Source organism: Barbatula barbatula (assembly GCF_947034865.1).
Source record: "Barbatula barbatula genome assembly, chromosome: 8".
In the NCBI taxonomy this organism is placed as follows: Eukaryota; Metazoa; Chordata; class Actinopteri; order Cypriniformes; family Nemacheilidae; genus Barbatula; species Barbatula barbatula.
In genome coordinates this window covers 17,481,914-17,504,149 of record NC_136771.1, presented here as the reverse complement: position 1 = coordinate 17,504,149, position 22,236 = coordinate 17,481,914, and the positions used below count along the sequence as shown (strand labels likewise).

Here is a 22,236-nt window from a genome sequence, read left to right as displayed (position 1 = left end):
TAAACATTTCTGAAGGAAGCTTAATAGAATGGCAAGCCGTGTAGACATTTCTGGAAAAAAATGAATACAATAATTTTATGCTATATTAAGCTGATTATATTTAAGCTGAAAATAGAATGTGCTTAGCTTTCATATAAATTGCTATCTGATGTCTTTTAACTTATTTTTTACTCTTTTTAAAGATAAAGAGGCAGGTGCCTATTAAGACATAATAAAAAACATATAAACATAAACATATGTTTTCTACCAATCAGCCTAAAATCACAACAAATGTTATTTAAGGGTAAATGACTTTAATTTCATACAATAGGTGTGTCGTACAGATAAGGTTGGAGGTGAGGTACAAGCAGATGTGTGTAAAGAGCGTTTAGTAATTTACCATGTGGTCTGGTTTAGCGACTCACACAAACACCCACACAAAGGGACAGTGTACAAACTAATGTCCATCTGGAAATGTGTTTACTGCCGTTTAAACAACTGTAAATTTAAACAAACACAGGTTGTAAACTCACTCTCGGTTTCTTGGTTGCTTCCTTCCCCTGCCATCCCTCTAGCACACACGCAGAAACGCTCGCTGCCACATTCCTGGTGTTCAGTGGTAATTAGAGCACATCACATCAAAAGATTACCAGTCACCTGTCGTCGTACCTGTCATTGTGTTTAACGGAGCTAAAATATCACAGTGCCTCACATTACTAAATATACCTCAACATGATTGCTCAATTCATTCATCTACTTTAATACCTCATGTTACTTAATACACCCCAGTTAATGTTCTTTTTCCACCTGTCTACCTCAATACCGCTCACAACAGCTTACACCCGGGGCAGACAACCAAGAATCTCTAACTATAGTCTATGTTTTGGGGCTGGGGGAAGGGTGCTCACCCCTTTCCATTTCATCATGCGTTTCACCCTGTGAAATTATCCAACATAGCTGATTTTACCTACTAAAAGAATACAAACAAAGCACATCACATTACTCCTAATGACCTTACTCTCCCCATCAATCGACCATGTAATCTTAACCCATACATCTTTACAAACAGGCAGCACAGAGTTTAATATAAATATGAAATGAAAAAGATTATCAATTAAAAAACATGCTGTGTAGAAAGAGAAAAACAGAGAAATAGTCAAGCAGAATTCTTAAAGGTTTCCGCACGTGAGTGTGTGTGTGAATGCGTGTGTTTTTCAGCTTCACAGAAGCTGCAATTGACCCTTGACCTATCCCTACCCTGCAGGTGCATACTGAGAAGGTGATTAGGGTCATTCCTACTACCCTCTGTGCTTCAGTCTCCAAGGCAAAACTCTCCACCGCTCACTGGTTTTGGTTCCTGTTTTTGTTAGCCGCTATCTCTGTGCAGATCTGCAGATACTCATCAGTAATCTTCTTATGAGCTTAGATTGTTTTAAATTGTTTCGAAACTTTCTCTGTAGTTAATAAACAGCTTCACCAGTCCCATTCACCAGCGAGAGAGGGAGAGAGAGCAAAACAGATGCCTGTTCACTTGTTTGCGCTCTGTGCGTCTCTTGCACAGCCGTCTTTAGACTCCTCGAGCTGCTCCTATCCATAGAGCGTTAGTGCTGTAGAAGGCAGACGGTTCTATGCGGCCTTCGGGGCGGATCGAGGGGTGGAGTCGCTCCCGGTGTATATAGAGCAATTCCATGTTCGACTAGAGAGAGAGTCCCATGTCTGAGAGGCAATCTTCACTTAAAACAACTTTAATCCGAGCGTGAGAACGTACTGGATTTCGTTCACTGTAGTGGTGCATGCATGGGAATTGTTTTATTCTCTCAGTCCAGGAAAAGCCCATTAGTCTGCAACTTGATGATCTCATTCGGGATTCCTTAAAACCTCACTGTATTCCTGCTTTCCCCCAGAAATGTTTTAGGTTTTTTAATGCATTAACTCGGTGCTTGAAGGAGGAGGTTGCTGTCTCACGTGCATGGACCCGGTACCCGTGTTCGTCTTCGTTTAGACAGCGGAGAAAGTGTGTGTGAGTCACTTACTGAATATTATCAGTGTGCGGGCTTTATTTCCACACTAGAGGCGCCGCCTTTGCCCTGAGCACACACACGCCGTCAGGTGCCAGAGACACACACACACACACACACACACACACACTTCCGATTGAGAGTTCGGGTAAAGGCAGATCTTTCCTTGACTGCGAGCAGCCAGGATCACACAGGACTTTACCCTGCACCGGGTTGGGATTATAAAGAAGATTTGTCCCCTTGTGACAGGATGATTGATGCGTGAGGGCGCGTGAGATCAATAGGCCTACACCTAATTAATCAATACCCTGTAAGCGCACGTGAAGATCGACTCCGCTGGATGTGTATAACCGCATCTCCATCACCAGGTGGCTTTTCAAGCGTGCGTATCCAGTTTGCGTTTGTGCGCGTATATGTGCGCATAAGGTGTTTTTGGTTCGACAAAACCAAAAGCGCAGAGCGGTCAAAGCGACAGTACGCGCGCGGGATATTTTAGCGCAGGGTCAGTCAAAACTTTGATTGCGGTGACATTGTCGGGACTCCAAACTTACGTGCATCAACAGAAGAGATTACATTGAGCCAAATGGGAACGGACCCCGAATCGTGATTTGTCTCCCTGCGCAAAGAAGAGGGAAACGCGGGTTCCCTTCGGAGGAGATTACAAGTGTTTTCTTCTCATAGATTGTTGTTCTTCAGAGATAATTTGTTGTGACGAGATCGTGTGGCTCCCTCTTTTTCTGGAATTAAAACGCCTGCTTTGGTGCGACTCTCTCCCACCAGGAATTTGTTTGCCTAACCAGAACTTGAGGAAACAGGAGTCATGTTTGTGTTGAAAGCGGTGATATGTTTGGGAGCGCTGCTCTGTGTAGTGATCGCCGGTGCTGGGGCTCAGTCGTGCCCGTCACTGTGCTCCTGCAGCGGGACAGCGGTGGACTGCCACGGGCAGAGTCTGCGGAGCGTGCCGCGGAACATTCCCCGCAACACTGAGCGACTGTGAGTCACCGCATCAATACTTGATCAGTCCTTTTGAATGAATTACTTTATTTAATCAAATGTTCCACGTAGCCTATTATAAACAGAGTAAACATAATCATTTATATTTATTATAAATAATTGATCAAAATTAATTAAACTCAGTATTACAGTACACATTTGATGGTATTGTATTAATCCCATTTTGCAGTAATAACAAAAACAAAGTACAAATTTAACAACCTGGCCCAAATGTATTTAATGCCCAATGCCATGGGTTGTAATACAAAGTGTGTCAATGTTTTCTTCTTAAGTACTGTCATCTGAACAAAACCACAGCGTCTTTATCTATTCCACTCACGCATGTCACTATCTGTCTGTAACATTGATGGCGCCTCTGAAGTGGGATTCATTCATTAAACTGGCCTGAAGTTTAAACACAACCTGCTCTGTTCATGGTCTCTGCCTTAAGACCGCACGAGCAGTATATTGTTTTCATCACAAACACACCGTTGTGCCGCCAAAGCCGTTAACATTCTTCTTTGTTAGTTATTAGAGGTTCATTCACTCCAACGTTTCTCTGTGTATTTAAAACCCTGTGGTCGCCAGATTATTACATATCAACTCTTCATTGAAAATGTTGAAGTTGGAGCGCATAAAAAGGAGTTTTCAAAGGCTCTATGTGACACCAACATTAATTGGCGAGGATCACCCAACCCTGACCGGAATTCAATTAGAAACCTGCTAAGAGTTCGCCCACGGTCTCGCGCATACTTCACCAATGACAACATTCAGACGAGTATGCGCAGACAAATTAATATGACAAACTGCAATCGAGTATGCTGTCTGCCAAACCCGTCACTGGTGGCCAGTGCCATTAAGTAACCAGAAAAATTCGTTCATAGCCTCATTTACTACTTAATAGGCTAAATTAGCCCTTTTAATTAGGGCTAAATACTTCAGTTGTTATTCACTGTTTCACCCCCTCTCTCTTCTTTCCACAGTGACCTGAATGCAAATAATCTGACTAAAATTACGAAAGCCGATTTTGCGGGACTGCGGCACCTCAGAGTTCTGTAAGTAATGAAGACCATGTTTTTTTTATAGGTCTCGATTTTGTTTTGATGCATAGAGATGCATGTTTTGTATTTTATTTCACATATATAAAACTCATTGTGCGGCCACATCGGACGCCAGTGGGCCCATTGTAAGATACATTCCGGAGAAAGCATTGTTGTGCCAAATGCCAAAACTTGTCATGAAATGCATTCCATTGTATTCTGGATTTTCAGTGAGAGTTAAACACTTGTACACACACACACACACACACACACACACACAGAGGCAGAACAAGTTTGGACAGTGAGGCATAAGGAGGCAATAAAGCCCATGATTCCCAAAAACACATAAAGGCAGCATTTATTTGCAAAAATGATTGCGTTATCGGAATGTGAAGTGTATCCCTCTCTATCAGTATCCGCCAAGTTGTCTCGGTGAGGTTGCGTATGAGAGAGTGAGGGAGATTTTGTGAATGTAAATGTGTGTCAGACGGAATGTGTGGGTGTGAATGTATGCGTTAGAGAGAGACGTATAGAAAGCTAATGTAAGAACAGGTTTGTCCTCCCATTTGCAAGATTAGATTACAGCGGAAGACTTTTTCTATTCGTCTGTTATTTCTTCCTTTCACTTGCCGACAATTTTTTTACCATCTCTTTCTTGCTCTCTCTCACTCTGTTTATCTTTTCCTCTTGCTGACACATTACTGTTATGTACTTTAACATTATCTTGTTTTCTTGATTTGAGTTTAAACCGTAAAATAAATTTGACAATAACATAGTGTATAATAACATAATTCATCTGTAAAATGTTTTATAAAATTATCAGCGATATAGGTTGTCTTTTCAGTATGTCAAGGAAAAGTGAGGAAGCTGTGTGTGAACTCGAGATGCAACAACCGAATAGTGAAAAATGAGAAATTTATATAAAACGGCACTAAATTGTTTATTTGTTTAGATATTCTTTTTCAGTTACTTTGTTATGTATGATTTATTTGAAACACACACTTCATGCTATACTTTTTCAGTTGATTATGGGTTTTAGGAACCCATTAAATAATGTTTCCTATACTCAAATTCCAGGGATAAACATATGAATGTCAACTGAGGGTAACTGTTGTATTGTAGCAGGAGAAATAGGCTTTTTTTCAGCATAGTTGTATTTTAGACTGGTGTTGTTTATGGAGGTTTTATATTGAGAGGAGGCTCTCAGATCTTGTAAAAGGTGGTCAGCAGGCAGCAAATCTTGGAGCGTTTTAGGTATTATACAGCAGCCAAATATACACAGGCAAAATAAATGTTTAATCATTGGAAATCATTTAGTCACTTATCTTTTTTGGTCTTTCTTTCTTTTTCATTCCCTTTCTTAGGCAGCTGATGGAAAACAAGATCAGTTCTATTGAAAGAGGGGCATTTCAGGACCTGAAGGAACTGGAAAGACTGTAAGTGGCTAACACACACAGACACACACACACAAGATATGATGAATTGGCCTGTAGGGCTAAAAGTCAGCCGCATATTTTTTGTGTAAGAGAGTGTGTATGTTTTACTGCATCCATTAACAATGTGACCTGCTGAGCACAATTAACTGCGAAATGGCATTACAAAACTATGTGTGTATTCATACATTAATAGTGGACATTGGTTGTTATGGGCCATGTGTGTCGCAGTCAGGATTCAACGGGGCAACATTTTTGTCTGACAGCCAACCCGGCCTCAGGGGAACACACACAAACGCGACTGGCACACACGGCCCTTAAACTGGAATGGAAACTGAAATTACGCTCTTAAGGAACCGCTCCCCCTACCTTTCTCTCAAGCTTTTACCCCCCAGCTATTCTCCATTTTAAACCATATTCATTCCGATGGGCTTTATCTCTCCGTCACTGACTCATTTATCTGTACCCTATATCAGAGTACTGCATTTCCCTTGATACATGAAGCCGTATTGTATGAATCGGTATGACACACGCCAGTGTAATTACAATAATGAACACTATTGAGCTAAATTTTCCCTCTTTAGGATTACAAATAATAAGGATTATTGTGGAGAGCAGTAATTTGTGCTGTGGAAGTAGTGTAGGTGAGACGTGTAAAGAGAGCTGCTTGCTGAATGTGCGTATAAGTAACTAAATGTGTTAAGCGGTTAATTACAAAAAAGCATTAGAATAATCATTTTAAACGATTTTTAAACGTTGACAGCCCAGCATTTTTAAACCTTTAATTCCAGTTTAATACTTTACTTTAATAGCTTCACGAAACAAAAGAAAAGAAAATTCGCACCATCTGAAACTTGCATATTTGTCCCTTGTGGTTCTCACACCGTGGTTGAGAATAGCTTATTAATTGTACAAAATAAGTTGTGTTGAGTTCAAATTCCTCTCAAAACTAAACTTCTCTCCTGAGTGGACCTTAAATACTGTTTGGTTTCACAGACAAGGCTTACAATTGTAGGATCAGGTATACTCTCAAGGTTCTGCTTGAACCTAAGTACAAAAACTGATCCAGAGTCATTCCTACTCGCTGTCAATTACAATCTTAATAATGACTGGCAGGTGTTCACTTTACATGCAGAATCACATTAGACTTGGCATTTAAAGCTGCGCGGCATGAGGCACAGTCAATCACTTACCCAACGTGTCTCCTGTTTTCCTGCTAGTCATTACCTATTATTCCATGTGGATATGTTGCATGACAGCCACCGTCAAATTCTTTGCAAAACCCAGCTGAACCGCAAAATCTAACTGTGATATGGATATAATTCACACGTATAATACTAACTTTAGTTTTAAAGGGGAGTTGTGTTAGCAGCGCGTGGCTCTGAATGCTAACTAACTAGCCAAAGGGTCAATGGCATTGTGAATGCAGCTTTGTGCGGTAACATATAGCTCATACTGTCAACTTGTTATAACTTGAAATAAAAGCCAAACTCGCTTTTGGCGTAAATGCAGTGTTGGCATAACTGAAGGGGAAGATGAGGGGATGGTAGTGATGAATAGCTCTTTATGGTGATAAGTGTAAGGATAGAGAAGCTAGCGGTAATGTTGAATAGCACAGCTAAAGTCAGTGTGTAGGATCAGTCCCACTGTGCCGGTACAAAAGCAGGAGTCTAATGCTGGAGGGTGACTGCATAGCTGAGAGGATTAGAACGCACAGGCATAATAATGCCCTTACCAAAGGCCCTTCATAAATATGTGTGTGAGAGAGAGAGTGTGTGTATGTGTATTGGGGATGCATTTAGGTATAGGGTGTGACGACCTCATGTAGGGAGGAAAAGTGGAGACTCTGTTCCACATATGACCCCCCTCTTTGCTCACACACACACGTACGCACAAACACCCCTCGTCACGGCTTGCTAGCCACGAGCAATGCAGTCAGGTAAAATGTAAGCCTATGGAGAAACACTTCTTTTTTTCCTCATTCGTTTTTTCCTCATTCGTTCTTTCTTTTGTGCCGTCCTTCACACCTTGCGCTTATTTTGTGGTCTTTCTTTACCTTTTATTTCGTTCCTTTATGTTAATTATCTTTTTCCTTGTTTTTTGAAGACAAACTCAAGTTGTGTTGGACTGGTTTGTTCATTAGCTAATGGCAGATGGATTGAGACTGAGGATAGATCTCGCCACTGACTTACTGGTCTCACAAAGTCAGACCCTTTGACCTTAAAGGCAAAAGGTCCACATTGCATCTTTCTTGCCAAGATCCGACCATGACTGATGCATAGAGCGACCAATCACTCTATTTTCACTAGCTATTTAAAAGATGGTTTATGAGAAGTAACGCTTAGTTCTGCTAGTTTACATTCTACTTTAGGAGGCTGTTTACACAAAATTTTATAAGAATGAAAAACTTTTTATATGCTTTGGCAGTTCGTTAACACAACAACTAAATTTTGGGGGACTGAAACTGCGATTTCTTTGGTTCTTGTGGTTAAGACAACCAATGAGATTTATGACTTCAGATTCGTAGCGAAGCAAGACTTGTGAAGCAACGATGTTCTCAACAATTGGTTCTCGCGCGACCACCAATGAGATTGAAAAGATAAGATTTGTTGAGCCTCCCTAAATTACTTATTTATATGATATTAATCATTTTTGCTCACAAATGTATAGCTTTGTGTCATGAGACATTTACCCTGGACATACAACCTGGGAGTCGTATGTATTACTTTTATGACGGATATATGCGCTTTTTGGAGCTATTGCAAAGGATGCAAACATTTCAATTTTGATTGTGTAAATGGGGCAAAAGTATGTTTAAAAAGTCAGAATACCTTCAAAAGTGCTGGAATAACCCAGTACAATGTAAACAAAAGTCTTCCAGATAAATCCCTTTGCGTCTCCATTTCAATAGTTTGCATAAAGCTAGCCAATCAGATCAAAGCTTTCAAGTTTAAGAAAGTTCTTGATGAGCCACAAACTCTCAGTATCTTGGAGCTGTATGTGAATGTAAGGTAAATTTGTCTTGTACAGACAAAAAACGACACAGCAGTGCACGTGTCTGCGCAAACACCATTTACACAGTTTTTTAACTCATTCTTTCCTCCGTTCAGTCTTGATTTTTGCGTTTTTTTGCCATTAAAAGTCATGTCACTCTTTGGCCCTCCTGAGTGCATGTCTGTGTGCGTATGTAAAAGTTAAAAGGAGAGTCTGGCTGTGGGCATTTCTCGCTGCGAGAGTGTGTGTCTGTGTATACCCGTCTATTTTAAGGGCCGATCTTATTCCCTTTAAGCACTGTGTGTGTGTCTTTGTGTGTTTCTGCAGCGGGGTCCTCAGGGAAGGCTGTCCTCTGTGCCTGAGTGAAACACGTGGGCATTTCGGGAGTGTGCCTCGTTATTATTTCATCATTCATTAAATATTCAAATGGAATGATGTAACCCCAGAAGCCGGCAATGATGTCATCGGCTGCTGTGTGAACGTGTGTTTGGGAGAGTGTATCAGAGAAAGCGAGTGGGTAAAACAGAAAGGGAAGAGTGAGAGCTTGATGGTGTCGCACTTTGCGCAGGCATAGTTCACTTACGAACTTCAGCCTTCGCTTTGATTGATTTGTGTATGTGTGTAAGTGTAGCCCTGTGTTTGTGTGATAGTTTTGGGTATTTTTTCACACTCTCCTATTATCAGTTATTGGCAACTGCATGAGGCGCTTTTCAAAGTTCTCGCAATTCGAAGCTTAATAGGGGGCTCTGAACGGTCTGTATTTCTTGTATTAAAAACATTATTGATTAATTTCAAGCCTCATTAATCTACCACGCAGACAGCAGTGGCGCCACTCTTCATTAATATGCACAGTGGGTATTATATATGTGCTTTTTGTCATGCATCAATGTCTATTATGCACGCACTGCATATGTAGTCAAGAATATTACTCAGTGTCAAAACATAAAGTGAAAGATATCATGAAATTATCGTTGAACTAAACGAATATGCATCATTTCTTTTCATGATGTGTTTGTGTCCATGTGTGTGTGTGTGTTTGCAATGTAAGTTCCTTCTCTTCACTTGGTGTGAGACGTTCTGTTTGTTTTTCCCACATCTGTTTTTCCGGGCTGTTCTTTGTCTGTGTGTGTTTGCTAGATGCCCCCACACACTGACAGTGTCTGCCAGCCCCACACACACACACACACACACACAAACACACAGTAAGGCTCAAGTTGTTGGTGGGCAGGCCCAAGTTGAAATATTTTATAACATTAAATGTTTAAACTATTTTGCTTGAGCACAGCACTGTCAGGACATATTTCTGTAAACATTAACTGATGTTTTTCATGTGGATTCCATACACGATATTTATTGTGTTCACATTTGTCAGTTTTCCAATAACACTTAAAGTAGATTTCTGTGATTGATTATTGAAATTGTGCTCGAACAGATTTATTTTATTTAGTCAGTCATCTCAGTCTTTTATGCAAACTCTACATTTGAGCTGAAACATATCAAACACTGTATCACAGTTATTAAATTTGACTTTGTGCATCTGAATAAATTCTGCTTCTGTATGTTTTGTCTTCTGTATGTTTATTGTATGTTTGGTCCACACTGGTAACAATAAGATTGTAGGTTACATTTCCAGGATACACACAAACTAAAACAATGTATACGATCAACTGATAAAAGCCTCAGCCAAAGGTTAACCTTGTGTTGCCATTTGTGTCTGCGTTTACAGGCGTCTCAACAGGAATAATCTTCAGGTTCTTCCAGAGTTGCTGTTCCTGGGCACGACCAAACTCTTCAGGCTGTGAGTCTTTTCTTTTTGTCTTTCTCTTTCCTCTCCCGTTTTTTCTCACCCCCACCCCCTTTCTCTCTGTCCTCTTCACTGTCTGTCTGGTTCCTCATTTGTTGCCCTTTTTAAAATGACATTTCTGTCTTTTAGGGAAAGTTTTTTGATAAATGTACATTTACATATTAAGATATTCATTTTAAGAGTGTTATGCTGCGTTTGCACCTGTCTTTGCAATTTTAGAAAGCAGAACTAAGTTAACGTTTAAATGCAGTTTTCTGTTTGGTCTCCTTGGTGTTGAATTTTATTGGGTTGAGTTTCCATTAAGTTTGATAATAATTAAAAGGTAGTGCCGTTGAATTTGATGGAAAGAATATAGCATAACCAAAACAACATTTCAAGGTCTGCCTTAATCGAGCTTGTTACTCTGCTCGGAGCCGTGCGTCTATAATTGAGTTATGCTGGACATCTAGGGATCAGCAGTAAAAGAGGTTCATAGCATGAACGCACTAAATTGAGTTAAAGGGAGATACACGCTTAAACATCTGCTCCGAGAGGAAGGACAGTCCGGGCTAACAGCTTTACCAGGAAAAATAACATTCTAACGGTCTTTGCAGGAGGCTGATGAGGAAAGTGTGTGTGTGTTGCACACATCGCTTATGGTCTTGCCGTCATATAGACACTCTTCATGTTCTAGACATGGTTGTGTGTGTGGTCTTTTCTAAATATACACCCAGAACTTCAGTCTCAACTATCAGGTGTGAGGGTGACACTTTAGAAAGTAAAATGCTGGGCTTAAAATGTAATCTTATTAAATGGATGTATTTCGAATAGGCACTCTTTACTTGTTCCCTTTTAAAAATCGGATGAGAATGTGTGGGTACATGTTTGTTTGTTTGTGTGTGTGTGTGGGGGGTAATGTTTTGTTTAAGTTTCATGTGGGGACCAAAGAAAAACATCAGAAAAGCACATTAAAGAATGCACAAAAATAACAAAATGTACAATTCTACGTGTAAGGAATAGAAACTATTATTACCTCACTATAAAAACAATGGAAGTCGATGGAAAGTCCCCAATATAACAAGTGTGTCTGTGTGTGCGCGGGATTTAATGGTTCTCTGGAAGGATTTTGCTGTTCTGTCTGTCAATTCAATTTCAACAAGATGGTAGCAGGTGTGTGTGAGAGGCGAAAGCCAATGAGAAACAAAGAGGGAGCATTGCTAGTGTTTAACACTTTCTTGATAGTATTATTTGATTTGATGTTCTGGCACACACACACAGAGTGTTCTCATCTCATTAGATTATCTCGGCTCGTCTACATCTCTGGCTAACATGTGCAGCTTTTATCTGCCCGCCTCTTTCATCACACTGCCTGTCCCGTTTTTCTTTATTTTGCTTTTTTCCTGTTCTCTCAACCCTTCTGTCTTTTATGCTGCTTTATCTGCATAGTCCTTTCTTTCTTTCTTTCTTTCTTTCTTTCTTTCTTTCTTTCTTTCTTTCTTTCTTTCTTTCTTTCTTTCTTTCTTTCTTTCTTTCTTTCTTTCTTTCTTTCTTTCTTTCTTTCTTTCTTTCTTTCTTTCTTTCTTTCTTTCTTTCTTTCTTTCTTTCGTCTCTGTGTCCTCTCTGTCTGCCCCTCTGATCAGGTTTGATGTTAATGCGTCTGGATGGAGTGTGTGATGTGTTTTGAAGGGGGATGGTCCAGTAGCAGGGTGACAGAACCTTCTAGAGCTTGTTTTGTTCATCTTGCTGGGTGCCCTAGTGACCCCGGCTTCTGCTGTACGTGTGTGTGCGCCTATATGTTTGCATGGGTGACTGTGTTAATATGAGTTATGGTTACACACATACGGTCGCTGCCACAGTAGCGGCTGAAGTATTTCTGCCTTTTGTCTCCTCGGAGGCCGGTCCTGTTTGAAAACCTTTGAATAACATCGGGTTATGTTGGAAAGAACGTTCAGATAACATTTCTCACGGATAGCAGGTCGGTCACAGCTGTGTGTGTTTGGATAGAGAGAAAGTGGGAAATGGAGATAAAAGGAGATTGAAAAGAGGAGGAAAAGCAAAGAGAGAGAGAGAGAGAGACATTGGTTAGATTTGTCAGAGTTCATTAAGAACTCTGTAAAATACCCAACAGTTGGTTAGATTTGTAAGTAATAGAAAACAGATGGGAACAGAGAGAGTTTGGATTGGATGATATGCCAAAATATTTATTTGTGATTTTATGAAGGAGGTTGTGTGTGGTGGGTACATTTGTTGTTTCCGTTCTGGACCAGGCTGCCCGTTCATAGTTGCTACGGTTACTGTTGTTATGTCAAGTCACGTCACCATCATCTCTCATCCAGTTACCGTTAGCATTGTTTCACACAGTGCAAACTTTCAGAGTGTGTTTGTGGGAGTTTCTGACAACTTAAGGAATTTCTCCCGTTGTGACGTTTGTGTGTGGCCTTCATCCAACCTGTCACTGGTCATTAAGCCAATAGTTATTGTGTAGTTATTGAATCATAAGATATTGATAAATTTTAATTGTTCAGTACTTGACAAGGTGAAGCTTGGCATCACTTCTTAAAGCTGCAGTGTACACTTTCTTTTAGAGATTGATTTTCCCAAAACTGTGAAGACTGAGGCGATCTGTTTGTTTGTGCATTCCAACCAGCCCAGCAAGACGTGTGCTCAACCAATGGGATGATCTGTTTGTCCAGCCAATGAAGGACGGGGGAGTGTTCAGGACACCTGTTTCGTAGCTCTAACCTTCAGTACATTTAAATAATAATTTGAATGCTTGCTATATTATATTATAATTTTATACAAACAGTTATTTGAGAAGAAACTTCAAAATGTTCCTGTCCGTTGGCTGTGGCTTTGGGTTTACACACGCTCAGCTGATTTTAAATATGGCTTAGGCCGTGTGGTTTTCTTGAGAAATGTGCCACAAGAGTTTTTGGGGTGAAAAATCGTAGCGTTTTTCTTCCGTACGCAAACGCTAGACAAGCCAAACTGTTAGCCGTCTCAGAGTGCGTGTCTGCGTGTGTGTGTTTACCGAACTCCGCGTTTCCTAGGTCACAGTGCTATAGAGAGTTTGGCTTTTGTCTGCGGAGTGGACGCTTAACCCCAGTCCTCTCAGCTCACAAGACACACATATACAGACACACACACTTGTGCTAAGCCTTGTCTGTTCACACGAGTTGGTGGGAACAGTTTTGAAATTAGACGGATACAATAGAACGGACGCCTGTTAAAGTTTAGCGTTATTAGGTGCAAGCGTGTTGCATGTGTGTGTGTGTGCGCGCATGTGCATGATTTAATTTAATTCCTAATCAGATTTTAATGAAGACAGGAAAACGTTTATAGCCTGTTGCCATGGTGACAATTATGACTCATAATGGAAAATACTCAGCTTTTAGACATGTGCGAGCGTGTGTCTTGAAGTTTGTGTATTTTCTAGTAGTTTCTATGAACTTCTGTGAAGATCACAGGTCATCGGAGGAGTTCAGCCACTTCCCAAAAATTCAGAAATTAAAAGAATGTGTAAAACATTTTAACTTCTGTGAGGAATAATTTATGACCTCATATTCTGCCAGCTGCTATGTATGTAAGTTATTTGACTTTAAATATGCAAATATTTAAGCAAGACGCAACAAGTAAAAGTAAAATCTGCAGTGCGCAATTCTCTACACCACTTCATAAAATATTTGGTTATTTGCCATCATGTCAAGCAGACTTTTGAGGGATTGTTCCTGAATATTACTCTTTATGGCAAAGAAAAAGGTTCTTTACACATGTAAACATTGACTTTACTGTTTCACCTTTTCTGGAAACGATGTGGATGGAGAAGAAAAATCCAAGCCCGATTACCTAATGTTTTTGACAAGGGATAAGTCATTTAATTCCTGTTTGAATCATCATCTCTACATTTAAATTGAAGAATCATCCCAAAAGTCATTCTGAAAATCTTTTGACCTGTGCTGAGTGACATAAGGCTTTTCCAGGGTAGGAGAATGTGGCTATTTGAACAATGGATTTTTGTTTTAGAGAACTAAAGTGAATGAACTATGGCCACACTGGAAGGTTTTGGGATTCACAATTGATTTTGAATATGGGCGTAAATTCCCAAAATTGTCATTTATGTACAGAATTCAAGAGTCACTCCCAATTCCGTAATGCTTGACTGTGTTAATCATAGCAGCATTGTGGCGTCTCCCAGCTCTAATGTGAAATATGGGTGCCAACAGGTTTGGTTTCAGCTATATTTGACGTAATATTAGCAAATGGAGACCTTTATTGGACTGAATTCTGGAGTCATGAAAGACCCATGCAAGGTTCTTGAGAAACCCTGTCTGAATAGTGCTTATGTTAACATTTTTAGTACTGCGGTGAAAGGAAAGTGTTCGGAAGCGCAGCCAAAATTCTCTTTCTGTTCAAATTCCATTTTTGACTGTCATGCAAATACAACTCAAACATTTGAGGAAATTCAATTAGATTATTATTTTTGCCCTGCAGGCTGTTTGAATAAATTCATTCACATTCACAATCACACCAGCATGCACACACACATTTAGGCTTGTTTATTTTGTATTCAGAGGAAATTATGGCCATTTTGAATCATCGTAAAATATTACGAATACAAAAATAGTGTTATCACTGATTGACTAAAATTTGAGTTTTTCAGCTGAATTGGCTGGTCTGATCTGGTTTGATCTAGCTGGTGTTTCAGCCTGTCCGGCTTGTCAAACCAGCAAACCAGACTAGTCTGGCTTAATTTTATCTTCTGCAGGGATGTAAGAGACAAAAGGTTTTTGGCAAACACACACAGGCACACACACCTGAGCGGTACCCAGGAGAGAGTCTCAGACAGTCAGTCTCCAGGCCAGGCATCGAGCCATCCACAATTATTAGAGAAAACACCTGTGTGAGTGTGTTTGTTTGTGTTTGTTTTCTTTATCGCTTGACCACGAGGTAATGGTCTTTGACCATTTGTGGCTGTTGTGTAAGTCTATCATATTTATTTTAAAGAACAAAACCGTCTGTTTTTCCAACTGTTTTAAAGGAACAGTTTACCCAAAAATGAAAATTCTATCTTATTTACACACCCTTAAGTTCCAAACCTATACGTTTCTTTGTTCTGATGAACACAGGAAGACATTTGGAAGAATGCTTGTAACAGTTCTTGGCCACCATTGACTACCATAGCACATTTACATTTAGTCATTTAGCAGACGCTTTTATCCAAAGCGACTTACAGATGAGGTAAACAATGGAAGCAATTGGAACAACATAAGGACAACAACATGCATAAGGTCAATAAGAAACTGGCCATTTTGGTCAAATCTTTGAGTTGTCTGATCTTAGGCTGCTTCTAAATAAAAAAAAATATTTAGTAAACAAAAGTTTGACTTTGGCCAGATTTAATTTTTTTATAAAATAAACACAGGCTTTATTACTCCCTTCAGACTTTAATGAGAATATAACTGTATCGGTCATTGCAACACAGACACGCAAACTATAATGTTCAGGCCAAGCAATGACTGGATAAACCAAAAACCATCGGAGCCAAGTACGGAGCAGTTGACACTGATTTGATTTAATTCTCCCTTTTTTATTTTCTCTCGGATCTGTTTCGCCTCCATTTCTTAAGAATGGACCCCCGTCCCATCCTCGCAACGCAAGTTTTTTCTAACCTAGATGTTTGCAATTTAGTGCCTGTCAGCCTGATGAAAATGCAAATTTAAACACATTCATTTTTTAGAGAATGTACTTATTATTTGCATAATTAATGACAGATCTTATCCATCTGCGATTAATCTAAATTACCTTTCCCGCCCGACCCCCTGAGTATCCGCAGCGCCTGCGGATATAACCGCAATCCGCGCATCCCTAGTGGGCAAGAACTGTTTGATTACAAGCATTCTTCCAAATATCTTTCTCTGTGTGCATCAAAACTAAGACATGTATACAGATTTGGAACAACTCAAGGATGAGTAAATGTTATATTTGGACGAACTGTCCCTTTAGGCTAAAACCAATCATTTTGAACAACTTGTTGTGAACTTGTTGTGCAAGAATGTGTGTATTTGCCTTCATAACCAGCTATCTGGACTCTGAATTTCTTCATTTATGTGAACTGTACCTTAATACGTTAGATTTTCTAGATTCAACAGAGTTGTGCAGTGAATATATGAGAATCACACCCCTCAACAGCATCATCAATCTTTATCGGTTATTTGACCTGTCAAACCGAAGCACACGGGGCTCATATTCCTGTACAAACATGCATGGGCAAAACCACACTCAAACACACTGGGTTTTAGAGTGGCATTTTCAAATCAAGACCCATTTTTTATCATACGTGCGTCTGAATGCGAGTATGTTTGTGTCTGATACTGTTAATGTCTGAGTGAGCTTCTTAGTGGCGGGCAACAAGAAGGGGGCAATTTCTCGTTAGCATGTAACTGAAACTTTGGCGGTTTCCTAGCAACCATACTGGCCACTCCATGGTCTTTAGTTTCACCTTCACAACTCCACAGTAACTAGAACACAATATCACCTCCACCACCAAGCACCGCACCACTGGAAGCACTTGAAATTAATAATTAAATAACCCTTCGTTAGCGTATATCAGCTAATCTGTTACTCTCAGTGTATCAGGTATCGACTTTCTGTACGGGCAAATCACGGCAATGAATCAGACTAACAACATTTCTGTACAGTTCGATTTATATTTATTGGAATGCACAGTAAAAAACAGGATTTTTAGAGTTATCTAATTTTGGAAAGAAACTCTTCATATGCTAATCTGGTCACAAACATATTTCAATTAATGGGATAGGTCTGTCATCATTTACTCACCCTAAAGTGCTTCCAAACCTGCAGAAATGTTGTTGTTCTGCTGAACACAGAGGAAAAAACTTGTTCGGAAGAATGTTTGTAACCAAACTGTTCTGGGGCACTATTGACTTCTATAGTAGGAAAAAACAATAGTACCTGAAAGCACACATACATCATTTACATCTGCAAGACGTCTGCAATACATAGTTTGCTTATCTGCAATACATCTCGTAGATGTCTGTCAGGTGTCATATCTAGAAGACGTCTGTAAGATGTTTATGATTTAGAATGGATGTAAAACTGCTCTTTCTAAGATGTTTGGCAGATGTTTTTACACAGCAATGTTTTCCAGATCTTTAGCAGACATATTACAGACGTACATGTGCTATAGCTGATGGTGCCCCAGAACTCTTTGGTTTTCCATATTATTCAAAATATCTTCTTCGTTCAACTGAAGAAAAAAATGGGACATATTTTGAGACCGTGCGGTACCAAAAAGCAGTACAGATATAGTGGCAGAGTTGAGTTTTTATAATGTTGCTGTACAAGTGTGAACTTAAAAAAATGGACTCCATGTTGGCTCTGCTCGCTCAGTCTTCTATTCTGAGTGAAAGCGTGGGAGTGTAATTGCTCTGGAGTGGACTCCATTTTGGCTCTGGTCACACAGTGGGACAGTAGGCCATTCTGAGGGAATATAAGCGAGTTCAGCGGCTCTGGAGTGGAATTGTCAGCATTCTTCAACACTGCTGTCATCTTTAACCTCTTAACTGAGCCTCTTCACATCGAGTTCTCACACTTGCACTTACACAAACACAAATAAGTGAATATGAACAAAAAGAGACTGACGCACTGCAGACACGCTCTCTTGTCCGTCAGTGCGAAACAGATGTTCATTTACCGGAATATCGTAAACAAGCAGGTTTGCTCGGAAATGACACACGGAAGTTGCGTGTGCGAGGTGTTTAAGATCGACAGGTTGACACACACTTTAGTGAAAGTGTATATATGTGTGTGCCTGTTGTACGTATGTAATTGAGTAATAACAGGCTTTTGCTGCAGCTCTGTCATTATTTAATTACCGTCCTTCCATCTCCGTGGCGACGAAATGCCTCTCTGATTGGTGTACAGTTGCAGAGTCACTTCCTCACTCTCTGACCCTAGAAACCAGAGCTCGAGGCTGCTTTTTATATATCTAAGCGGCCCAAAAAATGCTGTTTAGGTAAGCTGCAGACGTTGGGATGACTGAATCAGACACTTCCTATGGCCAACCACACAAACACACACTCACAAACTACGACGCCCTCTGTGGTGTTTATCTTGTTGGGTTGTCAAGCTGGTCACACACAGCAGAGAGTAGTTTTGGTGGCGTGTGAGAATTTGTGTGTGGGTGTTTATGGAAGAGAGTGTGTGTGTTTTATGTGCACTGTATGTGTTTTGCTGGTTTGGTCATTTTCTTGACCATAGTCTATTTTTCTTGTTCGGAGAAAATGTTTAAATAGACCAAACCTTTTTTTCAGCATGTTCTTGTATGACTTATGTTGCATTTTCGGTTGATTCATTGAAAAGGGAAAGCATCCTGAAGCCATCGAGGTAACATTTAAAAGACAAATAAACAACTCTCTCATCTTATCTTGTACTGTATTATAGGCAGGGGAGGTATTTTCTAACGCCGCCCCCAGTTTCTTCAGGGAAGTTCGTTTTAAGTCAAAAATATGCTGTGATTAGCATTCAAGTGACATTGGTTGGAATAATACAGAAAAAAAGCTTACATTTCTTTCACAAATTGACCAAGACAGAATGCTTTTCTATTTCTTGAACACCATGCAGGTTGAAAGGGTTAGGTCTGTAATTGATTCTTTTGTATTTTATTATTTATGTGCCGCAAAAGTGATTGTCGGCTCAATTGCTAAATGAGAAATATTTTTTACCAAACATTATTGCTCTTCTTTATACATAGCACACAAAATGACTTCGTGTTGTCTATATTTGCAATGAAAATGTAAACCCAATTTGCTTTTCAGATTTACTGAGTTTTCATCTCACAAATGTATTAAGTTCAGCATAACTTGAAGGCAGTGTATAAATGAAGTGAAGCAGAAAGTACTTTGCTTGGTTAGAAACAGAATTTGTCATGTTTATGGCTCTGACCATCATCATATCTAGATACAAGAAAAAAAATATTGTTGAGCTTTTTATCTCTTTATAGCGCATGTAACCATTAATTATTCTGATATGCTGAGTTCTGATACAGAATTTTATTTTCAAATATATATATATAAATATGTGTCTGTGCATCTTGAATGGCGCACAAACTAGGATCTCTTTGAAAAGGTTCGGTCTTTGAATGAAAGCGCAGTGTTGTTCTCTGGCTTACACGGCTGATCCTGTTCAGTGTATGCCCGCTAATCGGCTTTTGCGAATGTGAATTCTCTAACAATTGGCCCCTCTCTCTCTTTCTCTCCCTGTCTTAACCCTTTTCTTTAAAACACTAACAGCCATCATCATCTTTTACTTGGTTAATCACTCTGTTGTTTTAGCTAATTAACTGCTGACATAAGGCCAACACTATGTGAAAGCTGGCCGTTGTGGGAGCATGGATTTTGCGAATGTATTATTTTACTAGATTGTATCATTCACAAACTTTCATGTTACTGAATGCATTGTACTCTGCAAGGTAATGTGTGTGTGTGTTAAGTTGTAAATTCCTGCGTTAAGCCAGTGTGTGTAAAATGTCCAGAGGTTAAGTGACCAAAGGTGAGATGTCCTTAGGGTAACTGGTGAAAGTTTTGGGGTGATTTAAGATTAAATACCTGGGCTTAGCCCTGACTGGTAAAGACCACACCTTGTGTGTGTGAGACCTTGTTTACACCTGGCATTAACATACGTTTTGGGTAAACAGATCAAAAGCGACCTGTTCTAAATACAGATGTGAACAGAATGCAAAGAGTTTGTGATCGGACCACTCTAAACACATTCACATGTAGCCAGAAACGCATGTGCCCACATCGGATTTGTCATGTAGGCGCTAATCCGTTGCATCCTGGACAGCATCAAAAGACCACCTACACACCTGTCAATCATCCATTGAAGCAGACAAAAAGTTATTTGGTTTCTGAACACCTTATCATCTCATCACATAAAGCCTTACTTTTTACATTTCTTGGAACAGGAAAGCAGCCCGCTCACAATTTTCTCTCTGAGTTTTAAATCAAAGGCAAACCGAGCGGTTTACAGACTCGTGTCTCACGGCCCCCTGCTTCGGATACAGTGAGGCATTATATCATCATAAAACAGCATTATAATAGCCACCTAAATAGAGAGAGAGAGAGAAAGGAGGAGAGAGAGATTGTTTTGAAAGAGGTGATATTACCAAATATTTCCTGAAGACCACCCATAGCCTCAGAACCTGATCCTCTTCTTAGTCTCTGGGGCTCTAAACCTGCCCATTTATGATCAGGCACGGTGGGAGGCAGACTCGTAAGGTGACATTTGATTATGTGTCTGTCAGCTCTGTTGCTGGTTTCCTGTGTGCGTGTTTGTGTGTCTGTAACAGTAGCTTAAGGGATGATGTAAGCGGGTTTCCTAATTGCAGGGTGATACGAGGGTGTGTCAGACCTCGCCGCCTCAGGGAGCACTATACATGTGTGGGTGGGTGGGTGTGTGTGTGTGTGTCCTCAGGTAATAGAATGATATAAATACTCTCAGGTATGTCTTTCTGGAGGTGTTTGCCTGGATACCGGATAAATGTTGGCTTTCACATCCTTTGTGCGTTCAAACGACTATGGCAGCACTGCCGCTAAACCTGATGGAACACCTCAGATTTATTAAGTCAAAGAGGAGCAAGACAGACAGTAAATTGACCTTTTCTCAGGATGGGGATTGAAATTAGTTTTTGGAAAATGTGACTTTTTCCCCAAGCTGACATCGACTTTAGAGGAGTAGCTTTAGGGGAAAATTATATATTCAGGATTTTTCTTTCATAACGGTGTCATTTTGATTCAACAGTGTGTGGCTTCCTCTCAGATGGGGTCTCTTAAAGGGACAAATTTACCCGAAAATGAAAATGTTGTAATTTTTTCAGCCTCAAGTTTCTTCAAACCTATACACATTTAACTTTCCTACTGGACACAAAAGAAGATATTTAGAACAATGTTTGTAAACTAACAGCTCTGGGGCTCCAAAAATACTATGGTAGCCAATGGTGCCCCAAAACTGTTCAACAGAACAAAAACATTTATTTCGAAACAACTTGAAACAAGATTTGAAACAACTTGGGGGTGAGTAACGGGTGTCTGAATTTTTGGGTGGACTATCCTTAAGCTATTTCCGGCACAGGTGTTCAATAAAATTCTTAAGACAACAAATAACAATAAATAAGCCATCTCTTTGTTTTTGTTTGTTTACCTTAACAATAGATTAAAGTTAAAAAGACAGTAGCTATGCATGTGTGTGTTGGGGGTTTGGGTGTAATTGCAGGAATGTGATTTGAAAGGAGGGGAGGGGCGGAGAGGTGGAGAATGACACCACTCTACCTGTTGAAACAACACGCACATCTAATAAGGGCACTCCTGACTTTTGTCTTGAATGTGTGTGTTTATGTGTGTTGGGGGGGTTAAAAGAAGAAGTTCAAAAGTTCACCTAAAATAGGTTTCTGCATGTTTCTATGATTCATTGCATTGTTATCCCTCTGCGGAGTTTAAACACACACTCCCACACGAGCACAAAATGCAATACACACAATTTCAGCTTTCAACACATACTGTTTTTAGTCACCTACTAGGAAATTGCTTTTCATTTAATGTATAACGGAAGTCCGATTTTCATGTCATGATTTTTTTTGTGTTTAGCCTTTGTGGGGGTTGGGGTGTGGGGCAGGAAAGGGGGTGACGAGAGGAGGTGCGGTTGTTTGACGGGACAGCCGCAGTAAACCACTGCGACCGCAGAGAGAGTGACGTGCTAAGCAGAGGGGTGGAGATACTTGTCTTTTCAGAATGAAGGGAATCACCATGGCAGCAATTAAAAGCCTGAGGCTCCCCGCACAGGGTCAGTCTGCACATGGAGATGAAAGTGCGTTTGTGCATCCGTGTGTGTGTAAGGTTCCCGAAAGCCGTTACTCAGCGGGGGAGAGAGAAACGAACTAATGAACTTTTGGAGCAGCAAATGTCTGAAGGAAGGACAGG

The 22,236-nt window shown here is 40.1% G+C and overlaps 1 protein-coding gene and 1 long non-coding RNA gene across 2 annotated transcripts in view; both read left to right on the top strand.

Moving 5' to 3' along the window:
- Nucleotides 1–2,898: 2,898 nt before the first annotated feature.
- On the top strand, nt 2,899–5,466 carry LOC306897564. Its single transcript, XR_013787021.1, has 3 exons — nt 2,899–2,990; nt 3,974–4,045; nt 5,395–5,466. It is a non-coding gene; the product is annotated as an uncharacterized lncRNA (long non-coding RNA).
- A 1,926-nt stretch (nt 5,467–7,392) lies between these two features.
- Nucleotides 7,393–22,236, top strand: part of slit2 (slit homolog 2) — a gene marked incomplete at its 5' end in the record, with an annotated part of 61,708 nt that continues 46,864 nt past the window's right edge. Inside the window, 3 exons of the mRNA XM_079462722.1 lie at nt 7,393–7,402; nt 8,375–8,474; nt 10,184–10,255. Of these exons, the coding sequence (XP_079318848.1) occupies nt 7,393–7,402; nt 8,375–8,474; nt 10,184–10,255 (182 nt within the window). The remainder of the gene's footprint in view (nt 7,403–8,374; nt 8,475–10,183; nt 10,256–22,236) is intronic.